This window comes from Strix uralensis, chromosome 1 (assembly GCF_047716275.1).
Source record: "Strix uralensis isolate ZFMK-TIS-50842 chromosome 1, bStrUra1, whole genome shotgun sequence".
Classification (NCBI taxonomy): Eukaryota; Metazoa; Chordata; class Aves; order Strigiformes; family Strigidae; genus Strix; species Strix uralensis.
The window spans coordinates 81,369,611-81,396,440 of record NC_133972.1 but is presented as its reverse complement, the minus strand read 5'-3'; the positions used below and the strand labels follow the sequence as shown (position 1 = coordinate 81,396,440).

Sequence of the window (26,830 nt, the reverse complement as noted above, 5' to 3'; positions counted from 1 at the left end):
TGCAGCCCCGGCGGCAGCAGCAGTTCCGCGGCGCCGCTGGGCGAGCCCGAGCCGCCGGCTCTACTTCCGAGCGGGCGGCGGGGCGGGCCGGGCCCTCCTCCCGCCCCGCGGGGGCCGGTGAGGGCGCACCCGCACGCCGCCGGACCCTCCCGAGGGAGCCGGCAGGGCAGAGGAGAGCGGCCCGCAGCCACGGTAAGGCACCGCGGACCGGAGGGGAGGGGGGATGACACCCGGGACGACACACACGACGGGACACCCGGGCTGCCCCGCCGAAACCGAAAGCCCCGCCGCTGCGGCGTCCGGGTCCCGGTTCCGGGGAGGGGGGAGGGAGCGGGTGTGTGACAGGCCCCGGGGCGAGGTGGCCCGGTGGAGTTGCGGTGCATCCCCCCCACCCCTTGCCCCCCACCCGCCTGCGGCCCTGGGGAGGGTCTCCCGGCCACGGGGGGAAGCCCCGGGACGCCGCGGCGGGAAGCGGTTGTGTGCGAGGAGAGGCGGCCTCGGGGGCAGGAAGCCGAGGAGGAGGAGAAGGACGACATGTCAAGTCGGCCAACGAGGAACTAGGCCACAGCGAACCCGCGTTAGGGCTTCCCGGCCCCGCGTCTCGGGCCGAGGCCACGGCCAGCGGTGCATGAGGCGCTGCCGGCTGGGCCGCCCGGGCCGGGCTCGGCCTCACTGGAGGGCTCGGCCCCGGCAGTACGAGGTGCCTCTGCCGAGACAGCCTGTTCTCAGCCCCGTACACGAATACGCGGTTTTGTGGCGGCTGCTCTCCTAAACCAGGACCGGCCGTGACACAGCCGTACCGGTGCGAGGCACTGCACAGACCTGCCCCTCCGTTCCCCTTTCCACCCGCCCTCTCTGCGCTGGTCCTACCGAAATTCGTCTTTCATGAACACCTTTGCTTCCCTCTTCTTGGCTCCTCCTCGCATTACTACAGGATCCCTTCTGTAACCTGCTGCTGATCTGATGCAGGTATTTTCTTTGCTATTTCCAAAAGGAAAAAAAAAAATCGTTCCTCCATGAAAAGTTGCAACAGCTGAAAAACCTTAGCAGAGGGGAAAGGTTTAGGTGGAGTGGGTTACAGCAGTAGAGTTGAGATGCACTGGCAGCTTTTGAAACGTCTTCCACACATGCAATATTTTTGCCCTCAGCTGCAGGACCTTTCCATTTATCTCCTGTCACCCATATCAGCGATACCAGCTCTGGTTCCCATTTGTTATTCCCTTCCGTTCCTGACTGATAACTAACTGGCCACGAGCTTTGGTGCTTGCAAACTTCATCTGATTATACCCTGCAACACCTCTCAAGAGCTTGAGTGCTGTGCGTATCATTAGACCAAAAGGGCTGCAATTACTATGTCACCTTTTTTCATATTACCCTGCTAACGCTGTCAGCAATCCTCCTTAATCGTGCAGGCTACACAAAGTCTACATCAGATCAGTAATGAATCAATAGATAGAGCAAACTTCTTTTGCATGGTGATCAGGCCCGATACAACCTAGTGACCGGGTCATGATTCTTGGGAGTTTGTGTGCCCTTTGGGGGTCAGAGGGGAGAACATAACTAGGGTGTTAAAAAGAGAAATGCCACAAACCCACTTATTACATTGTATTCCCCTCTAAAGAAAACCCAAACATATCAGTGGGAAAAAAAAATCCCTCTCTTCTAGCAACCAGTGTTCAAAATTTTCATAATACACATTGGCATTTGTTAAATATGAACTCACCTTAATACAGATGTTCAGAACAGGGTATTAAAAAAAATGCTTTATAATCAAGTATACAGATGAGGGCTACCTCAGAGCACAAACTAACTCATAGAAGTATGTGTAGCTTCTGTAAGGTTAGGCTAAACCAAACTACAAAATTTCTCTTAACCACAGATATGTAATATGTGCACTGGTGTATTATAAGTACTGAGGATACATTTGAATTGCCATGTATCAACAAAAAGCCATAAGCTTGGAATGAACTTGAGCCCTTGAGCTTCCCTCCTTGGTTTATCATCTGACATTTTCAGGTAACATTAGCCAATACCTCATGTTAAATAGTATACCGAAATAAGTAGTCCTTGCTTAAAAACCTGTCTAGAGATTGCTTTCCTATGATATCCATCCTATGAAAAACTCTGTGTTTGAAATAAGTCTAAAGATCAAAGAGCTTTTACTAAGACTACCTCACTACTTAATAACAACAACAAAAAAGTAGTAGCATCCTAATAGTAAAGCATGCCCAATGAGGAGGGTTCTCTCCCATCTTATGAGAAAATTCCCTCTCTTGAATGTTATCCAACTCATTTCAGCAGCTATCTTACGATTTCAGGAGTTATTACTTCTGGATTTCCAAGCCTTCCAGTTACAGTGATTACATGCTGCTTGGTAGGAACAGGTATTAGCAATATAAATAGGAACAGGGTCCTATATTGTTACAGTTTGAGGCAGGGCTGGTTTTCATCAGGTTATATGGTATTAAACATCAGCCCTGAGCTATCAATATTATAATGCAACTTTAGAGATTCAGCATTAAAAAATACATATCTAATTTGCATTCACAAGCAATGCGCATGCAATTCTCAAAAGAATAACTACTACCTAGATGCATAATTACTGTTAGCAGTGAAAAATTTTCATAGATATGCAACTTTGAACCAGTTCTTGAAAGGGAGACCCCAGATAAAGAAGCAAGATACTAGTTCATGCTGCACTAGTCTCACGACTGAATTTAGGCCTTTGTACCTGTGACACCCACCCTATCTGCACAATAGTCAGTACCACTCAGGAAAGCCAGAGAACCATCACCAGAAACTTCCAGGGAGATACCTGTGGGAGGAGCAGTGGGTATTCTTGGCACCGCTATGAGTCATTTGTTACTCAACTGTTTAATTAGCTGTAAAGGAATTTAAAAACAACAACAACAAACAAAACACAACAGCAATCTCCTCTCCCCTAACAATTATTAAGCATAGCAGAGCTTACCTTTTTACTAAATGAACACAGCCATGTCCTCAGTCCTGTGCTCATAATGCAGGCTAGCACTCCAGCAAAACAAAATCTGCATCCTTGTGAAGTCAGGAGAGCCAAAGAAGAAAACTCTGAGGCAAGCACACTGCTCCAGATGAGAGGATGTTCCCTGTCTGTACAACAGCCCAAGAGTATACATACACTTGGAAGAGGAAGCTCTTGCTTTCTCTCTTCTAGAGGCACAAGCTTTTTTTTAACTAAGTTTATTCTTCCCTATTTTGGCTTGTCAGGATTGAACTAACTAGCCAGTTTCCAAATCTGCACATAAACATCTCTCTTCCCTCAGACACCTACTTTCTGCAGACACTTTCACTACCTCCTTAGTTCCCAGGCTGTGGAAAGAGGCTGTGGTAATTAGGCTGCAGCTGATGATCATAACAACATTGAGCAATCTTTTCAATTAGAGATTTGATGATACAGGTGTGGAGTAGTTTACAGGAGTCACTTGTTGGTCTGAAAAATTTGGGAATCCCTTTTCTACACTATTTAGAGCTCTTAATTACCCAACTGAGCCAATCTTCTGTTGCTGATAGTGCCACTTTGAAATGGTGCCTTTCTCCTAGCTCTGTGTATCTGTGCCATAGTCACCCAAGAGGAATAGAAACCAAACAGCCCTGCTAGTCTCTTGGACTTTGACTTTCTCAGCAAATGCTTTCCTTACCTGATGTAAGGTGCTTCAGGTAAAAGTTCAGTGAGGAAGAAACAGAGCTTGTGGCTTGCACCTGTGCTAGCAGTGCAGCATGCTAGTGTGTGCCAAAGGTACCAGCTGTTTAGCCTTCTTTTAAGGTTTTACCACCCAAGAGACACATTAGGCAAGAAAGCACCACAGCTTTACCAAAGGCTTAAAATTATTCTGGCATCCACTGGGGTTTACTTAACTACCCATTACAGAGGCTCCCCCAAGCTCTCTTTTTCTCTTGCAGCACTTAGGAGATACTGCAAACATTCACAATTTTTGTTCCTCTTCTTTTTGAGGGGCAGGGGCAAAGTTGCTTTATATCCCCACCACAGTCCTTCCTAGCAGTCACCTCCTTAAATTCAGTCAGCTGTAAAAATAAGTTTTCCAGAGAAGCTGGGTTCTTTGTCTCACCCTCCGGAGAAACATTTTGTTTGTTCGTTTTAAGCTTCGAGCAAACTCTTTAGAGCTGGATTTGCAGAGATACCTAAAACATAGCTTAGAGTTATGTAAGTATCTGGGCACCTGACAGGCCCCTGTTCAGGCAGTTTAGAAAATGAGATCCCTATCAGAATTGTTAGGCACTACCAGCCTCTGGGACTGTGGCCCTTGGTTTTTCTAGGCTTCAGTTTTTGCAGGTGTGAAGTGTAGGAACAGCACCTATATACTGCATATTATACGGCTAAAAAATATTTATGAACAGCACTTTGAGATCTTCAGGTGAAGAAATGGCTTTACATCGACTTAATATAACTCTAATGGGTTGACAGGATAAATCATTGTCATCTTTAGGTCTGATCCTGTGAGAACCACAGCATCTTTGGTTTCAAACTGAGACCCTTTGTTCATAAGGGTCACGAGAGTATACGCTTGTGTCCCACTCCTTACACAGATGCTTGTTTAGTAGAACAGCTGAATGCTTGGTGATGACACTTTCTTTTCCTCCTTTATACTACAGGTCCAGAAGCACTAGGGTACTTGATTTTGTTTTAATCGTGAAGCCACAAAGACTGCAAACATGTCACTGGAAGACATCCACATGAACACCCAGGATTTGCTTGAAAAAAAACATTTAGACGCTGGAGGATTTGGAACAATTTCTTTATGCTTTCACAAGAAACATGGATATGTAGTATTAAAAAAAGTGTATACAGGACCCCAGCGCACTGAGTAAGTTACAGATCTTAGTTTTGCTTTTTATCTTCCAGTTAGTCTAAGGAATCCTCTAAACTCAGTGGAGATAAATCTAAATAAAGTGTAATAATTTCAGATCTATGATCTCGGAGATACTGTATGTGGGGAAAATACTCTAAGACAATACTAGCAGCTGTCCTACAAATTTCCCTCTTTTCCCTCATGAGCCAACTTTTTTAGTTTTAAGTCATTGTTCCAGTGAAGTTCCTGTTTTCTATTGCAAGGTGAGCACTACTGTGAGTTGTTAAGAATCGAAGGGACTCTTGCACACACATAGGAAATGCAGGAATTCAGTGGGCATATGATATTTTCAAGCTTGCAGATCATTTTTCAGTACAATTTTCCAATAGTAGATGCCCACGAGGAGCTAAACACTGCTGAGCTATCAGCAGGACTTCCAACCCCACATGTATAATATCAAGGAGGTAACCCTCTCCCCCTTGAGAAAAAGCAGAGTGAGCCAAGCCCACTGATCTTATTCAAGGATCAAATTAGCTGTCAATTTCAGTGGATTCAGGCCATGTTGCAGCTCTACTACCTCACAGCCATAACAATCCTAAAATTCTCCCACAAGTCATCCACTAGAGAGAGACAAAAACCCATGTTCTTCTATTTTGGGTTATGATAAATAAATTGAGTTTTTATTTTGCCAGTGGAAAGCAAATTAAGAGATTCTAGTGGTTTGCAGACTGCAGAACACAGTTAAAATGGACAAGTGTGCCAGGTTTATTTTTGGGTTTGTGTTTTTATTTTCTCACTACACAGGCTCATAAGTTTGTTATCCCTTAAAGTATTGAACCAAAAGTTTTAAGCAAATTTATAACTGAGCCTAATGCAAACAAAACAACCACTTTCTTCTGTAGTAGTACAGAGGAACACAGAAGGAGAAAGCAGCTTCCTTTTAAGTCACAGGGTAGGAAAGCATTAGCAAGCAACATAGTCTCAAGATTTTCTTACGTCCTTTTGCCTGATGCCTAGAACAGGACCAATAGTAAAAATACCACCCCTTCTTCTATTTAATATAATCCTTCTTTAACACCCTTAGTGAGCTCCCAGCTGTGTGTCTGTGACTATTGATGGGTTGTACTGAGGCCCAAGGTAAAGAGTTATGTTTTGAATTCATCCTAAACCAGTAGTGATTAGTAAATGTTACCATCATCTGGTATGTGGGTGGATCCCCTGTAATAAATCCATTTTGAACGTGAACATGAATACCAGCCCTTCGGGAAAGAGACTTGTATTGTTTCCTGTACAAGAGGTAATGGAATGTGTCTTGATCTGCCATGTCCAAAGGCTCTTTCAGCCCTGCCTTGTCCTGGTCCCACCCCAGTTCAGGGATTTGGACATACACAACCAGCAGTGCACCTACAAAAAGAATGCTTTTGCACTTTCTGAAAAGCAGGCCTTAAAATTGGGCTCTGCAGACAGTCTCTGTGCAAGGCCTTTGAGAAGAGACTTGGAGAATATAATCTGGCATGAACAAAGCTGTATCAGTTCAAAACCAGCTGAAGGTGTGATTCATCCTACAGTGGCTCTAGGAATGTTGACATTTTTGGCCATCCTTTTCATTATGAAACAACAGCATTTTCATCCCTGTGTTCCTTCTAGCCTGGCACCTAAATTCAGTATAATTTCTGTTTACAGATACAATGCTTCCCTCCTTGAAGAAGGCAGGATTATGCGCAAACTTCAGCATGACCGTGTGGTAAAACTACTAGGTATAATTTTGGAAGACGGAAACTACTCACTTGTGATGGAGTATGTGGACCGGGGGAACATGATGAAAGTGCTACAGAAAGTGAGCAGTGAATTCCTTCATCCCTTGCCCTTCCTTAGGGTTGATAAGATGCTTGAAAGGAACAGGATGTTACTGCCATCTCCAGAGAATGGAGTCTTTAGTTTCTCATTATCCTTTCTGTATTAAAGAGCCAGTGGCAGCTCTGCCTTCTCTAGAGACAGCAGAGGACAACTATGGCTTTCCCACACATCACAAAGAAGCAGGCCACAGTTATAGATTGCAAGTTATAGGACTGTTTGTAGAGGAGAATTTGCTAGAGAAGAATGCTTCTCTAAATACGGAATAACTCTAGAATTACTTTAATGCAAAAATTTAGATCCAAGAAGGACCTTAGTTCTTTTTTACCATGGCTTGAGCAGAGGTGCTCTTGGGACTGAGAAAGGAACTTTCTTAAAGACATTTTTTTAATTTGATGGTTGTAGTAGCATTTTTAAATAGATGGTACTTGTTCTTTGTTTTAGTTCTCGCTGCCTTTGTCAGTGAAAGGGCGTTTCGTGCTGGAGATCACAGAAGGAATGCTTTATCTGCATGAGCAAGGCTTCGTACACAAAGACCTAAAACCAGAAAACATCCTTGTGGACACTGACTTCCACATTAAGGTACTTGTTCAAATTTAAATGGAGAAAGCTGGTGATTTGGGTTGAAGAATCCAGTTCAGCTGCGTTGGTTAGTATTTCTGATTGGTAGATGAACTTCACTGTAGTCTAGCCAAGTTATCGCTACAAGAGTGTTAGCAGTGGATCACTGAAGTGTGGTGGCCTATACAGTCTCTGAGATTGAGATTTGCATAATCTTCCCTCAACTGTGGGGGGGGAAAAAAATCACTAAGGGTATTGAAAAAATGAGTAATATTGTTGAGGATTAATGAACTACCAATAACAAAACAGCTAGAAAGAAGAAACAAACCTTAACATACAGAGATTGAAACAAAATAGAATGTCTTCTGGATCATGTCTTTTGTCCTTTATTGCTGTAATTTCCTCCTGCCTTTACCTCCTCCTTTTTATTCCTTTCCTTCTTTTGCCTATTATCTTTTCCTCTTTTGTCTCCTTTTTTCCCTTAGTCATCATTTTTAAATGAAAGACAGCAGCTACAAAAAAAGCAGCAGGACACTACTTCAAAGAATGGTTTATAAGCCTATTCCAAAGCTCTTCTATTAATTTTAGTGGGCTTTTGGATCAGGATGCATAGATATAGAGCCTACTGCTGAATAAACCTGAGTAGAATTTGCAGCAGTCCTCATCAAATGTCCTGTCTCTGGTCAAGGTGAGTTGCTAAAATAATTACCCCATTACAGTTTGAAGCTACAGAATAATTTCCTCTCCCATTTGGTATTTCTCACACATAAATTAGTGAGAAGTTGTTTGACAAGGTTAATACAGTTGCAAGTCCTAGCACAGTACGAGCAGCTTGAGGTAAGAAGTATAAACTATATATTTTTTTTTACCAAAAATTAAAAAAAAAGAAATAATAATCTGCTTTAAATGTAGGTTGGATAGTTTTTTGGGTTTCAGCTTGCTTATATGGACAGGACCAAACTAGGCTATCATCACACTGCATGACAAACTGAACTGGAACCCAGGATCAAATTTAGAATTGGATCAGACTTCCTTATGCAGCTTGGTCAAAAGTATAATTTAAGGCAGCTGTTTTATGATATATCTGCTTGAATGTGTCTAACGTTGCCAATATTTATAAAGGGAAATAGTTCTTCTAAGGGAAAGTGCAAGTGTAGGAAGATTTATATCATGTATCTTCCTCTATCATATTAGACCTCCTCTTACTTATAGATATGAACTTGGACTCCTACTTCCTCAGCAGGATGTCTCTTACATTTTCCTCTTCCTCTGAGTACATGACCTCTAAACTTAGCCCAAAGCTTCAGAAACTCAAGAGGAACAATAAGCTAGTTAGAGGCAACAAGAGAAAAGAAAAGCCAGTTAGAAGTGAGGCATGGTGTCACCTCGGTTTCGTCTGAAGTGATTGGGTTTCACAACTCAGTTTGACAGCTGCCTGTGGCCAAGAGAAGCAGTCCCATTTTCTTCCATTTTTCCTCTACTGTTGATCTCCTGTTCCTTTGTGTTAGCACTGGTGCTAATCTGACCGTCCTACCCTGATTTAGGAAGCCAAACCAGCAGATTACTATTTACCTTGTTGGCAGTGCTGCCCTTCTGTTGGGGAGCACTTGGTTCAGCAAGCCAGCTGAGTGCCTTGCACTCCATCTTCCCAGTGTCAGGTAAGTGTCAATGCTGGAACAGGAGGAGGAGGAGGAAGAGGAGAGGGAACACATGAAAGGAGGCTCTGAGGAAAGGAGGGAAGGATTGCTTTTTTCACTATCAGCCGTTAGTCTTAGTTGTAAAACTGCACCCTAAGGTTTCAGTAATGCCACCTTGTCAAGTGCACAGTACCCAGGTATCTCTGCTTTAAATTGTTCCGTGCTATCCTTTCCCATGTCTCTCTGCCATACACATCACATCATTTTAGATCCTCTTCCCCTTTCTGTAGGAAGATCTACGGAAGCTGAGTTAAATGGAATCTAAATGGAAAGGGCAGTAAGGGAGGAGGGATATCTGCCCATCTCATAGATTACTTTAGATTTGAATCTTAGCTCCTTCTCATACGGATCTTCTGCTGTGAGCACTGCAAACAGTTCTTGAACGTGATTGTCAATATGAGCAAAACCAAACTTTTTTCCTTACATTACGCGATTGTTCCAAGTGGAGTTAATAATGCAGGTTCAGCCTAATAGTTCCCAGTTGGCAGTGATAAAAAAAATAAATAGAAACACCCCAGTGATAAAAAAACCCCCATAAAACAGCAGATAGTTTGTTTTCCTTTCTTGTGGCTGCGTTTTTTGCAGTGTTTCATTTTTAGATAAGTTAAGCTATCAGATAAGTCTAGCTATTCATTATAAAATTGAACACTGCATGAAATACTTGTGTATCTTCTCTTCAGCACACTCTGATGTGTCTCATTTTTCAGATTGCAGATCTCGGTGTTGCCTCCTTTAAGAACTGGAGTCGACTGACCCAAGAAGAGACTGTCCGACAGAAGCAAATCAAGAGCACTTGCCAGAATAATGCTGGGACTCTTTTCTATATGGCTCCAGAGCATTTACGCTGTGTTAATGTAAAACCTGTGGAGAAGTCAGATGTTTACAGCTTCAGCATAGTGATCTGGGCAACTTTTGCTAACAAAGAGCCGTATGAACGTAAGTTAGTTCCAAAAGAACTCTAATCACAAAATTAAATTACAAATGTTAAGCATTTAAAGTTATAAAATCAAGATTAGTAGATTAAATCACCTGTACCCAAGAATAGCACCTGTTAGGCACCTCATGGCCAGTAAGAGGCATTAGTTGCATCATTCCTGATTTCTAAGCATGGACAAGAACATCTGAATAGAAGTGCAATTGTGAGCCCAAGCTATTCACATCCACATAGTGTGGGCATAAACCTGCCTTCACTGACAGAAGTTAAGACAAAGGCAGAAGTTAAGAAGAGGCCAGGATGGAAGCTTTAATGTACACTCTTTCCTGAGGTGGACTAGTTACATGTGGGTTGTTTTTTTTTTAACAGGCATGGGCACACAGCCAGTTACCACTTCTCAGCTGTGTGGTGCTAATTTCTCAACACGCAGTAATTTGCTCATGTAGAGCAATAGGAGCAGAGTGTGGAATTCCAGAGTAATGTTTATCATTTTAAATTGATTTTTTGCTAACTAAATGGCTAAGTGTTGCCTGTGTGGTCATCTTTGTGTCTGTACCCAGTGCAAAGCATAACTGAGATTCAGGCTCTAGAGAACTAGATCTGTCACCCTTACTCACACTGGGCATGTCTTACATATAAAGGTAAATCTGTGAATCTTAAAATAAATCTCTAATCCATGGAAGTTAGGGCAGTGAACTCAAATTCACTCATGCAAGAGATGTGTAGCTGTAAATCAGTCATCTATCTTTGTAATCACTATTTATTTTACCTACGGAAAGGCAGCAAAACCTATGGTCGGGATCTGATAGGAAATTTTATTTTTCAGATGGTATAAATGAAGCCCAGATTTGCTTTGGCATCATGAATGGAAACAGACCAGACATAAAGGAGATTGCCGATAAATGTCCAGTGGAAATTATTGACTTAATGAAACAGTGCTGGGAGCAAGAGTCAGAGAAACGGCCAACCTTTTCAGGTAAGGCATTGCTTTGGGATTCTTTTTGTTATGTGTCCATCAATAGTTTGTAATGCAGCAAAACAAACTTGAGTGTTTTCCTCTTAAAATATAAATTTTTGCTTTGAAAATAGAAATAGCAATTCACACACCCTGTGAAGCGTGCTCCCTGTACCCTGACTAAAAATGGGATCTGGTCCAACACTTACAGATTTGAGAAATATGAGTGGATAGAGCTAAGACACTTTATACCTGCTGATAATGTGTATTCAGCATAGTACAGTCTTCCTGCTGAAATTTATAGAAAAGCTAGCATCAAGGGACATAGTATATCTTGGGTCTGACTGAGAAAATACCCTATCTAAACTAGCTTCAAAAGCTGTCCCAGTTTAGCCTTCCATGAGCAACGCAGCAGCCTTTGACTAGGTAATCATCCTTCGTATGGTCAGATCTCAAAACCTTTGGAGTCAGTAAAAGTCTTGACTGAATGGTCTGGGAAGGAGACTAAGAGCATTCAGCAAATAAATCAAAATTATCTCCTCTTGTCTCTTCTTTCTGCCTCAATATGTACTGCAAAATAAAAAAACCCAACCAAAAAAAAAAAAACAAACCCAACAAAACAACAAGCAACAACAAAAAAAAACCTACACATAACAGGAAATGGAGGTTTCAATTTAGACAGGGGCACCAAGAGCTTCATATACAACAGGCATGTACTTAAATACTTGGAGGAAATTCATATACCAGGAGGAACCCATCTACTATTATCATATTTAACCTTCATAATCTACTGCTAATGGATTGAGTTTATGCTTGCGCTGGGTCTTAGCTTCTAATTTTCCCATATGCAAAATACAGGAAAACATTTACTGTGTTACTAGATGATTTCAGTAATTCAGTTTTTAGCAGAGACAGGGTAGTTTATCAAGTAGCTGAATGCAATTGAATGTATCTTACTTCTTAAAATGTGGCAACCAGTCTTTTGGCCAGTCAAGTCAAGGAGAGGTTCTGTCAGCCACAGATCATAGACAGAGAGCTTTCACCCTAAAAAGCAATACAACGACAACAAAAAAAATCCCTAGAAATCATCCTGTTCTTGTTACTATATTAAGGCTAAATGAGGCATGTGAACAGATTCCAAATGTATATGTAATTTTCCTGTTTCTGACTTCATACAAGTCTTTATTCAATCCTTATCCATCAAAATTGTTAACAGTATAAATCACTCGTTTTCCACTGAAAATCACTTTCACTTAGTTCTTTTCTTTTTGCAGAAATTAGTCAAAGATACAAGCCATTTTACTATCAAAATCTAGAAAAAAATATTGAAGATGACCTGAAGGAGTTAAAAGTGAGTAACTTTCTAAGCATTTTAAAGTGTCAGTTCCCCACATCCCCTCTCCCCAACCCCAGTTACGTTCAGATTCTGCCACTTTGAGACTGATCATGCTTGACTGACCCAGTTGCCTTGTGTGATAAAATGGCTGGATTTATGAATGAGGGGAGAGCAGCACATGTCATTTACCTCAACTGTAGGAAGATTTTCAACACTGTATCCCAAAATATTTTTATATTCAAGTTTGGCTGTTACTGTCTGGATGGGCAGATGAAAACAGGTTGGATGGTGAATCCCAGAGGGTTGTGGTTAGTGTGTCCTACTTCACCTGGAGGCCAGTAACAACTGCGGTAGTGCAGGGGTCTACTACACTGGGACCTTCCCTGGTTTACTCCTTTGTCAAGGACCTGGGAAGTGATGGAGCATACTCTCTCATAAGGTGTGCAGATGACACCACACTAGGAGGACCGGTCAATACAGTCACAAGGGCAAGGCACCAGCTGCAGGCTGGAGGAAAGGGGTGACAGAAACCTTGTGAAATTCAGAAAGGACAGATGCAATGTGCTGCACCTGGAATAACCCCTGACTTCAGTGCTGGCTGGGGTCTGCCTGGCCAGGGAGTAGCGCTGCTGAGAAGGACCTCAGAGTGGTGGTGAGCAGGGACCTGGGCAGCAGCCACAGCCTACCTGGCAGCCAGGAAGGCCGGCAGCATCCCTGGCTGTACCAGCAGCATCACAGACAGCAGATGAAGCAGATCTGCTCAGCACTTTTTGTTAGTCCTGCCATATGAATGGAGCTGAGGGACCAGGGCTATTTCAGCCCAGACATGTGATGGCTTTGGGAAGACATAAATAGCAGCCTGCCCCTACTTGTGAGGAGTTTGTTGAGAAGATAGAGCCAAGCTCTTTACAGCAGTGCATAACACAAGAACAAGAGGAGACAGTGGACATAAACTGAAACAAGAGAGATTCAAACCAGGTGGAAGAGAAAAAAACTTTTCTGCATAAGGACAGCTGAGCAGTGGAGCAAGTTACCTAAGGAGGTTGTCCAGCCGCCGTCATTGATTTTCAACACCCAACTGCACAAAGCTCTGAGCTTCCAACTCCAATCCCGTAGGTGACCCTGTTTTGAGCAGGTGGCGGGCCTGAGGTCCCCCAAGGTCTATTCCCACCTGAGTGACACTGATTCTATGATAATACTTTGCAAAAGCTCTTCATATATCCATTAAGTCTCACTGATGAAATAAAATGTTATTCCTAGAGATTAAAAAGTGGCAGAATCTGATTTAGAGTAAGTGTAAAAAACTCTGTAAATCCTGAGACCAGGAAGCTAGTTTGCAGTAATAACAACAGGGAAAATTTGAAATTGTGTTTTTCCTGAGTGTCCAAGTTGTTTTCACTTACTTTTCTGGCTGTAGGTTTATAACTTACGATAAAAAGAATCATTTCCTGACTGAAGGTAAGAAAATGAGAACTTGTTGAACAATTGGGTTGATTATGGAACCTTTTCATAACAGATTTCATCAATTTACTCACTTCAGTAGTACTGACAGCTATTGGTGAGAACTCCTGGCATTAGGGGTTTAATCTTTGCAGTAAAGTGAGGCTCAGAAGAATACATACCCAGTTATTTTAACTAAGAAAAACAACTTCCTTTGTGCAACCATTCATTTACAGTTTTCTTTAAAGCACTTCCTTCTGTCACGAAGTCTACAATTGTGCAAATGAAAATTTCTGGTTTAGAGAACATGTGACATTTATGAAGCACCAGTGACTGTTCAAAAAAGCAGTAAGAGTTTTGCAAAATGAAACTTATGAAACAAATTTCCTGGACTGATTTGACCAAACTAACTCATGATGTGAGATATAGATGTCTAATTTATGGTAGTGGCCCCAAATCGGGATCATGGCCAATTATACTCGCTGCATTATCTCTCTGCAAATATACCTCTCAAATCATAGGGACCAAAGGACTACTTAGAAAACGGGCCACGAGTCTGTTGCTTTCTCAGGAAGGAAAGCATCCGTTCCAGTCAGGGCACAGAACGTGAATACAGCATCCAAGGCAAGTCAATGTAGTGAAGTACTAGTACGGCTTCAGTGGCAATGGGAATTAGAGGGTTTGTGCATAACCTCTTTTTCCCTCCTCCCCACCAGCAATCGTGGAAGCAGAGTCCACAGCCTCCTAACTAAAAGGACCACAGAGTGGTTAAAGTTGGAAGGGACCTCTCGAGATCATCTGTTCTAACCCCCCTGCTCAAGCAGTTCAGTTAGTCAAGTAAAATCTAAGGACCTAAGGTTGTAATGCACTTTAGAGTGTCATCTTTTGCTTTCAGAAGGAAGTAGATTTTGGGGTAAGACATAGTAGATGTTGATGTTTAATCTGTGAAAGTAATTCTTGGGTTTCATTAAAAAAACCCAACAAACCTACTTTTAGAAATTATTTTACAAGTGAGAAGCACTGGGGGAAATTGAGAAATAATTTTGCCAGGTAAAAAAATTTTTTACTTCCAGCGAAGTCTAAATAATGGGAACATCAAAAGAATAGAACAGGAATGGATTTTGCCTTCACTCGAGTGAAGTGAGGATGAGGGTTTACAGAAAGGAAGTTGTACTGCATCTTTCTGAAGATTTGCTCCAAACTCCTTTTTCCTAATAGTCTTCATAAAAGTCAGTGTGGCCATACCTGAATGTAAACCTTCTTCCTCACCTCTTCCCTGTTAAGGTACTTAATAAATACAGATCCACAAAACAGGATGCACATTTGCTACCTTTACCTCAGCAGCATCCTCTCACCGAGATTGCTTGCAGAAAGTCTAGCTGTTAAGTACAAGACAGACAATCCAAAACCACTCTGTCTGGATTAAGCTCATACTTGTGTAAGCAAGGGTATTGTTTGGCCAACTCAGAGTATTTTATACTGCAGTTGCAGTCCTTCCTCCCTTCACTGAAGAAAAGATTTTGCCCGTCTGTAGCAAGGCAATGGTTCTTTTCTGTCAGGCTGTGCTCTCTGTAAGAGCATAGGATCTCTTTCCACAGATTCACAGAATCTGTTTATCCAGGTCACTTCACTGTGAAGCTCTGCTGTCTCCTGTTCTGCAGGTACTCCCTTTGGTTAAGCTTTTGCCTATAACTTGATCATTTGTTCTTTCTTACGTGCAGAAAATGTGTCCTGAGTCAAATGAACTGCTGAATAGGATGCAGTCCCTTCAAATAGATGCTGTATCAGAAGATACCAGTAATGGTCAAGTAGGTAAGTCACTTACTAACACATCATTATTCTGTGTATTTTGCCAAAGATAAAGTTGTGTACATGTACAAAGTAAGTAATCTTACCATTAAGGGGTTATGAAGAGACTCAATTATTCAGTGCTTCAGAGAGAACTGTAATCACCAAAGAGATTAAATTTGCTCCCAAAAGTCATACTTACTGTTTTGAATTTTCCACAGTCCATGGTTTGAACCCATTTCATTTCACAGGCTTCTGCTTTCCTCTCCTATGATGAACATTTTGTTTAACAGTAGATTTTTCAATGGTTACTTTGATGATTACTTTTCACACTCGATCTTTCTTCCCATCCTTTTAGTCACGCCAACTGCTTGGTCTGTAGGCTTTAGTTTTGTAAAGACTTCCCTTTTTCCCACTCCATCCTTTCTTATGAATGCTCTGAATACAGCCAGAACACACAATTATAACATATTCCTTTGATTATGATCTTGCTCTCTATGGCATCTATCTGAGGAACATTAATAGATGAATTTTCTCTCCTTTCACATTTTCTATCAAAACTTGGATGAGTTGCATGTTTCATGGTTTTATAGAGCTGTCTCACTAATATGTGATAATACAGTTACAGTTTTGGAGTATTGTATCTGGAATTCTTTTACCAAAGTTTCTTTATGGCAAAAGATACAGGATCATATTTGCAACACTGATTTACAAGCCACAAGATCAGATTCAGTAGAAATAAAATCCTGCTAAGTTTGCTCACACCATTTGTAAGACATTATTAAATGAACAATGTTAAACTGTAACATGCAACTAATAAATCTTCCCCAAGCTAGGTTTGCCATAACTGTTCTCAGTAAAACTGATGGACTTAGTAGGGCAGCCCCACTGCTATATTTTTAAATGAATATAATTACATTTTCCTAGCAGAAATAATCACCTATGACCGCAGCTGATTACAGATGCTCTTGTGTTTTAAGTACAGAAGGCTTTATTGGGAATCTACACTGCAGAAAGATACTATCTTGACAACGTGTCAGTCAGGTTTTTTCCTCCAATCAGTGGGCATTACTCAGGAAGTGGTAGTGAAAGAAATCCCGCAGGATCTGTTCAGACATCTCAAGCTTGCCCTGGAGAATGGAAGCCATATAGTTTATGCTAATACTGAATTGCTAACAGCTGTCACTTTTGATGAGGTTGTTTCTGTATTAGTTTATTCTTCCCATGCCCTCTCTAGCAGCAGTAACAAAAGAAGCAGAGCGAGTCAGACTGAAGGTGTATTAATATAGAGCCATCAAAAGGAACTAGTTTTGGTCCTGCCCAATATGGACTGAATTCATGTAATTTGGAAAGGGAAAAAAAACAGTTCACTGGCATTATCTGGGCTAAATAGAATCATACATACGCTTTATTCCAAATTTACAGTGGTCTGTAAGAGTCCCTTGCTTTAGGCAACGTACAGTGTTTTCTATACAACTGTGAAGCTTTCAGGCTTTTTAAGAAAGCGTCTGTAGTCCTGCCTTTAAAAACGCAAGAACGGATAGTAACAAGAAGATTTTTACATTCTTCTTTAGCCTTGGAATGCTGCAATATGATCCAGATCATAACACGATCTAGTTCAAGACTGAATTAGAGTGCCCTTTGGTAGTGAGAATTAGTTTGAAAGATGTAGATGACACAGACTATTTTATCTGGTAGGCATTACTTGTAAAAGTGTATTCTTTGGGACTATGAAGAATAAACTAGACAAAAAGGATTCATCACAAAATACCCAGGTGAGATATTTTACATAATCATTTGCAAACATGATTTTAATGACAAACCATTTGTGCTGTATGAAGTAACACCTATCACAGTGGTGTTATTTTCCATCCTGTTACACTCCAATTTTGCACTGATTAAATTCCAGTTAACACCAGTGGGGAGACACTGTTAAATCAGACCCTGCAAACGCTTCCAGGAACTGTTTGTTTCAGCAGTTGAGAACTTGATATCAATATAAGCAGAGTATGCAGTGAATTCTGACACCGCTTGACTAAGGGAGATTTTGACACTGATAGCTTGAACAAGCCTGTACTTCCTAGCTAAAAATCTGTAATACTTCTCAGTAAAGACATTCTGTAAAACAAAACCCTCAGTAAGTTTGCAGATGACACCAAGTTGGGTGGGAGTGTTGATCTGCTCGAGGGTAGGGAGGCTCTGCAGAGAGACCTGGACAGGCTGGAGCGATGGGCTAAGGCCAGCTGTAGGAGTTTCAATAAGGCCAAATGCCGGGTGCTGCACTTGGGCCACAACAACCCCCAGCAGCGCTACAGGCTTGGGGAGGAGTGGCTGGAGAGCTGCCAGTCAGAGAGGGACCTGGGGGTGTTGATTGACAGCCGGCTGAACATGAGCCAGCAGTGTGCCCAGGTGGCCAAGAAGGCCAATGGCGTCCTGGCTTGTATCAGAAATAGTGTGGCCAGCAGGGACAGGGAAGTGATCTTACCCCTGTACTCGGCACTGGTGAGGCTGCACCTCGATTACTGTGTTCAGTTTTGGGCCCGTCACTACAAAAAGGACATTGAATTACTTAAGCATGTCCAGAGAAGAGCAACGAAGCTGGTGAAGGGTCTGGAGCACATGTCATACAAGGAGCGGCTGAGGGACCTGGGGTTGTTTAGTCTGGAGAAGAGGAGGCTGAGGGGAGAACTCATTGCCCTCTACAACTACCTGAAAGGAGGTTGCAGAGAGCTGGGGATGAGTCTCTTTAACCAAGTAATAAGCGATAGGACAAGAGGTAATGGCCTCAAGTTGCACCAGGGAAGGTTTAGACTGGATATTAGGAAGCATTTCTTTACAGAACGGGTTGTTGGGCGTTGGAATGGGCTGCCCAGGGAGGTGGTGGAGTCGCCATCCCTGGAGGTATTTAAGAGTCGGGTTGACATAGCATTGAGGGATATGGTGTAGTTGAGAACTGTCAATGTGGGGTTAATTGTTGGACTAGATGATCTTCAGGGTCTTTTCCAACCTAGACGATTTTGTGATTCTGTGAAAACACAGTTTATACTGGAAGTAATGTTATATTTTTCACCTTTTATATATTACTGTAATATTAAAGGTAGATTAATAGAGTCTAGTGTCATCACAACAAGTTATTTATATATTTGCATCTGGATGTATTTCAAATATTTAATTTTCCTCCCTTTCAGATCAGCCTAATTCTCTACACAGCTCTCAAGGTCCTGTAACCAGTCAGGTTAACGAAGCCATGTTTGCTGCCTCCCCTGAGAACCAGCCTGTTGAGAGTTGTGAGACCTCATTTATTCCTGCTGATAATCTAGAAAGAAAACTTCAGCTCGAATACAACTACCATGTATTCGGGAACCGGATGGATAAAGCTGTTCCACCTGTAGTATACACCCCTGAAATGAGAGAGGAAGAAAGGAGACGGAGAGTTTCCTATGATCCGTTTGCAAAGTCACCTGCTCCTCAGAGTGAACTGTATCCAAGAGTTGAAAAAACAGGATCAAACGCTAACCCATATTTTTGGCCACAGCCAGCTGCAACACCACCAAAATGGGGAAATGCAGATTTTTTTTATGGGCCAAACCCTAACAATCTTCTAACAGGAAGCTCAGAGGGTCTCTATGGATTGTGTTCAGCCAGTACCTTTAGCCTAAGTAAACCTCCTGTGCCTGAATCTGGCCCAAACCTGCAGTCACAGACCAGTGTAAACTGGTATCCAAAGAATGCAGACACAGAATCAGGTGAGATTCCTCCTCCTCCCCCATCACCTATGTATCTGAAGACACACTTGTTCTCTAAAAATGAAGTGGTCAAGAGTGTCTTGTAGCTTATGTAACAACCACCTGCTTATTGCTAACAGTTGATCTGTGACACAGCAAAGGTGAATTTATTTCATGAAGTTCTCTCTGTTTACTTGAAGTTAACTCAGGTTGCTAGAACGTGCTAGCTTTGACTTCATTATGCTGATTTCAGGCTATTAACTTCAAGGGAACCATTTCTAAAGCATCACTGTAATAGAGGATCATCAGGCCCAATGCCTAACCCTTCAGCTACCAACCAAGTAATAGCAGACATCAGGTACTGCTACAGCAGCTACCAAAACCAAGAGCTGCCACCAATCATTCTAAGAAAGCGAAGGAAAATTTCTGACTCTCAAAAATGTAGTACTCATACCATAGGTTCCGCTTGTGCGAAAATAACATTTGTAGCATTTCAGAAAATAGATGGGTATTTTTAGCTTGATTTGCAGCAAAGAGAATCCTGAGCTCAGGGAGCCAACAAGGAGCTAAGGCTCATAATTGGTTTCTCTAGAGAGCTCTGCCTGGTGCTGATGGGGAGCTTCTGTTGGTATTTGCTAGTGAGCTGTGGAGTAGAAAGGTATGGACACAAGGAAGACAACACTGAGCACTGGCAAAAAGTATAAATAAATAATAACTAGAGGCCTCTGAGATGTAATTTTTAACAACTAGAGGTAGCATGAGGTATGTTAGCCTGCTCCTGGATATTTTTAGCGTGGCATTCTTTTCCAGATCGTCTCACAAGAAAAATCAAGGATGCTTAGCTGTTTACAGGCAGAATGCCACAAAGGTGTTACTCTGATAAATTATTTATGCAGAGTCTGTGATTAGTTGTTTATGTAAGTTTATTTAGTGAAGTTAATCTGAGAGCTGTCATGTCAGAAGGCAGGGATTAGAACTGTTGACATCACTAATAAAGTAAAATCTTCTCTTTGAAAGAAGAAAACAGTTATTATAGGGAGGCTGCATGCAATAGCGTCGCAGATACCAGACTGAGAAGCAGAAGAGCACCACATTGCACCTCTTCCATTGGCTTGTTGGATGACCATAACCCAGTCACTCTTACTGCCCCGTCATGAGTTGCAGAGCTCATCTGTGGGCATCCAAATCGATTACTGCCCTAGGCAGGAAGTTACATCTCTGCCAGACATTGCTGCCACCGGCAGAATATGCGGTGGCATCCAGTGCCTTTGTGAGAGCTGGTCAGAACCAGCGTGCTAATACAAACTACAGTCAGTCTTAGCAGTAAGCAGTAGCAGCATGCTTGAGAGTTTGGTATTTTTCAGTTTGAATACCCAATACAAGGCAGCTCAGCCCATAACTACGCTGTGATCCTGCAGCGCTGTCTACTAGCCAGGTGTTCATACACCCACGTGCAAGCCCACCGCCCTCACTGGCATCCAAGGATGGTTAAGGCTGTTAGTCACTGAGCAAAACCACAGTAAGGTCGTTGCTTTAACTAGAGTTATTCAAGGAGATACAATCCTGTTGATTAAAAAGCTTCTCATTTCTTTCTTTGTTTTTAAGAGTACAATGTACTCATACTGTTACAAACATGGCAATCATTTTAAGTATGTTTGCTTTTTTATTTACAAATGCTTTTGGCATTTTTTTATTTTCCCTCTTTGTTTAGGCAACAAGGATTCCACTTCTTTCACAAGGGGAACTTTTGCATACTATCCTACCGCACCCAGAGGAAGTACAGGTAAGTGCTGTAGCCTTCTTCTGTCCTGGTAGCCAACAGGCTATGCATTGCATCCTGATCAGCAAAGTGAAAAACCTCAGTATCTTGAAATAACTTATGTTATTGCTTAATACCTTTAACCGTAGCTGAAGTTATCAGTACCAGTACATAAAACTAATTCCTGTCTCTAGCAGGACCTGTACACACCATTAAATGTGTATCTGATGGATCAAGAGCAACATCTTTTACGTAAAAGAGCTTTTAAAAACATGGAGGCATTGTAAGATCTCCTGTACACCTAAACCAGTCACTTTCTTAGATTAAACTTCAAGTTGCTGTGATTCTACCCAGCGCCTGAACCATACATGTCTTTGGGACATCTGTCCTCTCTTGCTCTGCATTTTTAGTACAAATCTTAACTGCAGGCTTCATGCTGATCAGCCTTCCTTGGGGCACAGGTCTACAGTTCAACTGTCTTAAACCCTGACATTCTGTCCAGTCCTTCAGGAGTTGTCAATACATGCTACTTTCAAGTTGTGTTGCTTGGGGCACCCTGAACTCTTTAATTAACCCTTTCAAGGCTTGTCCAGTTTGAAAGTGGTTTACATTTACAAAGAAAACTTCCAACAGCAGGTTTCTGTCTTCGTGACTGTACGCCCCTTAGAGTCTTTAGGTGATAACCCAAACATGACAAGCAAGCAAAGTGTAGAGACTTGGGGAAGGATATTTATAAGCACAGTAACTTTTACTGTTAATACTGACAAAGCATTTGTACATGTTTTCATATCTTGTGCTAGATTCATTTTGTTACCAGATAAGAAAATAGCAAACACATGAGGTTTCTTCATTTTTTAGCTAAAATATAAACTTATTTCCTGGGTCCTTCATCTCAAAAAAACTGAAAGGATACAGGAATCATAATACTTTGAGACGCGATAAAATGTATTCTTTTTGTGCAACTTCTAGAAACTAATCATGCATATGTATAAGTATCTCTGACTAGCAGTTTCAGATTAACAAACATTAAATGCATTTAATCAGATTTTCATGCATGACCATAGATCTCCACACTTCACATCACAATTGAGTGTTTAACAAGGATGTTTATGCATCTAACCATCATTTTGGGTGATTAAATACAGAGCTTGGTCTATCATTTTAAGTATCTGTACTTCGATTTTAGACCCAGGTTGTGATATTTACCATTTAAACTAGAGTTAGAATGTTTAATGGATGATTATCCAGAGTTCAGAAAACATTGTCAAGAGAATAAAAACCTGACATCACCTAACATGACTAGAATAGTTACTTAGTTTCATGTTATGTGTGGAAATCAGACAACTGTAGGCAAAAGGCACCAAATTAGGTGTTTAACTAATACATACAAGTAAACCACAGATGCAAGCTCCCAGAGGTGCACACAATTTAGCTGTGCAAATACATGTTGACTTTTATTACTGAGGATTCAGGCCTTAAAATAAAGGAGTAGGGTTTTTTGGTAAGATATCTCAGAAAACATTCTAGTCTTGCCTCAGAACAAATGTACAGAACAGGGGAAAAATAAGAAAAATAGTAGTGCACTGTGATTCACTGTGAAAGTAGATACCAACTGAAGAATATACTCCTAGATAGCAGGGATGAAATACATTGTGAAACAGAGAGATGCCATCAAGACAACACAGTATAACATGGAGTATAGAAACCTTATGAGCAACTAGAAATTATTTTCTGTAGTCTCACAGAACTTTGAGGTTATAACTGTAAATGTGAACTTACATCTATGAAAAGGAAAGTTGAGAGGCAGAAGTAAGGCTTTTAAGATTTAAACAAGAAGTGCTTCCAAGTAAAGACTGACCTCTTGAAGCTGTTAGCCAACAAAAAGCAAGACTGCTACTACACATTCCTAAAGCACTGGGAATATTATTTACAGTCTAGTGACTACCAGCAGGTAAGCCCTGGTGATGGCACTTTGTCATAGAATAGAATAAGATGGGCTTTCACTAAAGTGCATTTATGTCACACTGCATGATGAAAATATGCTCACAGTTGCCAGTAAATGGCCATTTCTACATTAATTGCAATAAAAATATTTAATGAGTTCCCTTATTAGTAAAACATTTTTCCTCCTTACCTCCTCCTTATGTTACTTCTTGACATTTTGAACCATATGCAGTTGTTCATAAAATTGTGTAAAATTCCCTTGTACAGAAGATTCAGTCAAGTACAACATAAGTAACAGTTCTGGAATTCAAATTGGATCTTACAATCACATGAAGATCGAAGAGCAAAATCCACACGTCAGCACTTCTCCTGTTGCTACAGAAGCAACTTACATGTATTACGAAGCAATGGGTATATTTGGTAAGAGAAATATCTCCCTAGTTTTGATGTATTCTTCTTATGTATTTAACTGAGAATCATTTGGTTTGGAATGTGTGAAAGCAGTACAGCTTTCTCTGTCTGATACTTGAGAAATAACTGTTTGGGTCCTTTTCTACTACATACTTAAGAGTGTATAAAATAAGTAAGGGTTTGTGCTAATACTGTTCTGTAATTCCATGTACCTCATTTGTTCTGTAGTTTCATGACCTCTTATTAGACACCAGATACAAGTGTAGTTGTATATGCATCACGAACAAGAGGAATAACACCACTCAGATTAGCAGAAGCAAGGTTAGGATTAGTGGTCCTCACCTGACTTACAGTTTAAATCATTGAATATCGTGAGTTGGAAGGGACCCATGAGCATCGAGTCCAGTGCCTGACACAATACAGGGAAACCTAAAAGTTAAACCGTATATCTAAGAGCATTGTCCAAATGCTTCTTGAACACTAACAGGCTTGGGGCCACAACTGCTTCATTCAGGTAGAAATTGGAAGATTTTAAAATTTAATTTATTGTCATTGGTCAATAGTGAATTAAATTATCCCTCTGTATCCCTAAGTAAACAAATTAATAGTGTCCCAGAATATAAAACATATAATACAGACATCAGTCAGCTGTAGAAGAACAATAGGAAGGAGCTTTTCAATTTTCCAGGTTCAGGTGATAAACTATGACAGCCTCAGATCAAAAAGCAAGTCCAGCAACTGACCTGTGAATACATGTGTTCTTACTGGGAGTTTCTTTCCTGACATCACTGGGTAATACTGCCTCCATGAAGCCCACTTCTGATTGTATCACTAAAATTCTGTCTCCAGACATTACCAATAAGTAGTTGGGGGAGGACAGGCGAGAGTGAAAGGAGCAGAAGTGTTAAACAATGCCCTTTTCTTACACTGTTTTTCTTTTTGCAGACAATACTACTGTCCTGACCGAGAAACATCTGAATCTAGTGAGAGAAAAGTTGGCTAAACAGTGGAAGCACTGTGCTCGTAAACTGGGCTTCGGTGATCCTGAGATTGATGAAATTGATCACGACTATGAACGAGATGGACTAAAAGAAAAAGTTTACCAAATGCTGCTTAAGTGGGTAATGAGGGAAGGCTCCACAGGCGCTACAGTTGGAAAGCTTGCCAGGGCCCTCTTTGGCTGCCAAAGACTGGATCTCCTTACTAGTTTGATGCAAATCAGCGAGGAATAAGTTGACTGAGAACTGGGGAAAAATGAGGGTATTTTTTCCTGAAGACCTTCCAATAACAAGTAATAATTCTGAACAGACTTTCTGGAGCTCTCCTTTTTGCACAGACTTTTTGGAACACATTTGTTCTGCCAAGCGGTGAATACGTCTAGTAAATCAAAAAGTTTATGTCAATATAATTGGGTCTTCCAGAGGATGAAAGAAAATAAGCATCTTCCTTCCAAATAAAATGATTGTCTAAAGATAACAACAAAATGCAATAGAAATACTGATTCAAGGAGAATGTGTTACACAAAATTTCTAGATTCTATCTTGAAACACATTGGTACCCTTGTTCAGTTGTGAACAAAAGCATGTCATTTCAGCAAAGCTAATACATCAGTAATAATATGTGAAAGACTGACACACTCCTTGAAAAACTTGGACAGAAAATAAAATCAACTTGTAAACTTTGCCACAAGTGCCAACACTTACAAGAGTACTACCCCAGATTGCTCTATGATTTTTAAATTTTTTAAATCTTTTTAATAATGTTTATTAAATACAGATGTCTGGAATTACGCAGAAGAGCAGTGTAAATAAAAGCAAAAATGATTTTTGGATTAAAAAGTAGATAATTGATAAAACACTCTTCTTTCACAGGTCAATATTGCATTTTTACATTGCTTGGTAGAAAAGATCTTACATGATAAGTTTCTCACCTGCTTTATGAAATAGTGAAAAAAGAAATTCAGTCATTTATGCAATCCAAAGTAAAAATTTGGGAATATGAGAGCTCTGGGAAGGGGAAAGTACCTTATTACCACATGACAGAAGACCCATTCTCTTACTCAGTCTGGGGGCTCAGAGCATTACTAGTTTCTGAATCTCTTAGGTTGCATTTATACTAGTAAATTAAACATGCCTGGGAATGTTCCTGGGTTCTGAGGTTAACTGGCATGCTGCAGCCTGCTGCCAGGATAGCAAATTCTTTAAGCCCCCAAGATATTGTGCAAGGGCTATTTCATGGTGCTGAAGTTGTGTGAGGGAACATTGGAACAGCTCTGGAGTGTAGGCAATGGTATCCCCATGCCTGGGAATGTTCCTTGCCATTCTGACTTACTAGTATCAACATAATCTCAGTGTGCAAGATCTACGAAAGAAGAATTACCAAGCTGTAAATTTTTATGCCTAAGAATAATTAGGGCAAACTCTTCCTATGAAGAACAATACCTCCTACTTCCATCAAATCTACAAATATTTCCATCAGATGTTTTGGACCCGGTCACTCTTTATGCTGTAGAAAAAGGAGGAAGTGTTCAGTAGCTTCTGGTTGTTGTCAAAAAAAGTTTAATACAATTCAGGTGACATTGTGGATAGTATAGGAGCCAACCAAAAACTGAAAGCTAGAAGCAATCTCTTTCAGCACAGTGCTTACTGAACTCAATCACAGAGAAGAAGATTCAGCTTTCTGGGCAGAAAATATAAAGTACTACAAGGTCTTTAGCATATTGTGGAAAACCACATAATAGGACCCAATGCCTGGAAGCTGCAGCCAGGCATGCCAAAATTAGAATGCGTATTTAATAATAGGGATGATTAACTACTGGAATAAACTACCTAGGGAGTCAGTGGATCCTCCTGATATCTTTTAATTAAGACTAATCTTGTTCCTTAAAATGGATATAGTCAAAAACAAAGCTATAGGTCTCAATACAATGTTAACTGGGTGAAATGGAAAAGATAATGGTGTACAAGAGGTCCAAAGAAAAGAGTGCTCTCCCCTGGCCTAAAAAATTTACAGAAATGTTTAAGTATGTCAGAGAGAGATCAGCTAATATTAACTTACTGGGTTGTTCATTTCATCTACCACTTCTACTACACGCCCCCCTACACCCCAAAAAATAAATAATTAAAAAAAAAAAAAAAATCAAGGATAGAGTTGATTTTTGAAAAACAACCTATCATGACAGATCAAAAATGCAGGAAAATAATGGGGGCAAGGATGAAAGAGGGAGATGTATTACAGCACAGATCAGATATCCTTCATGGCAAAACAAAAGAAAGGACAGAACGGTAATTTAACATCAAACTGGCAAGCTATAAGCCCCAAGGACAGAGGTGGCAGTAATACAGCAACTGGCAGAGATTTTTCGTAAGATTGGTGAGGTGCAAGCCAGGGAGAAAGAGGCAGTGGATTGCAGCAGCAGACTTCCTTCTCACGGTCTCTCCTTAAAGAACTTACACAGCAGGCGAACTCATCCACTTATGCACAAGAACATTATGTTTTCCTATTTTAAGAGAGCTTTGAGATTTCAGATCATGGATTTATTGCTAGTTGAGTTCCACTCACAGAAGGTACAAGTTTAAT

At 41.0% G+C, this 26,830-nt stretch overlaps 1 protein-coding gene across 2 annotated transcripts; it reads left to right on the top strand.

Moving 5' to 3' along the window:
• On the top strand, window positions 1-25,108 carry RIPK1 (receptor interacting serine/threonine kinase 1). 2 transcript variants are annotated; one of them, XM_074873111.1, is made up of 12 exons: window positions 1-192; window positions 4,651-4,862; window positions 6,531-6,684; window positions 7,146-7,283; window positions 9,667-9,895; window positions 10,720-10,869; window positions 12,123-12,199; window positions 15,346-15,436; window positions 18,601-19,158; window positions 20,849-20,920; window positions 23,108-23,260; window positions 24,197-25,108. In XM_074873111.1, exons 2-12 carry the CDS (start codon window positions 4,711-4,713, stop codon window positions 24,481-24,483), a joined length of 2,061 nt encoding a protein of 686 aa, XP_074729212.1. In that variant the 5' UTR covers window positions 1-192; window positions 4,651-4,710; the 3' UTR covers window positions 24,484-25,108. The 2 variants fall into 2 exon arrangements, with proteins under 2 accessions (XP_074729212.1, XP_074729222.1); XM_074873121.1 differs by lacking the exon at window positions 18,601-19,158 and having other exon boundaries at window positions 2-192.
• Window positions 25,109-26,830: the final 1,722 nt, after the last annotated feature.

Coding starts and splice junctions, on each gene's coding strand:
- RIPK1 (XM_074873111.1), top strand. CDS start 4,711: ATGTCACTGGAAGACATCCACATGAACACCCAGGATTTGCTTGAAAAA. Junction 19,159..20,848: donor GAATGCAGACACAGAATCAG/GTGAGATTCCTC, acceptor CTCTTTGTTTAG/GCAACAAGGATTCCACTTCT. Junction 23,261..24,196: donor CGAAGCAATGGGTATATTTG/GTAAGAGAAATA, acceptor TTCTTTTTGCAG/ACAATACTACTGTCCTGACC.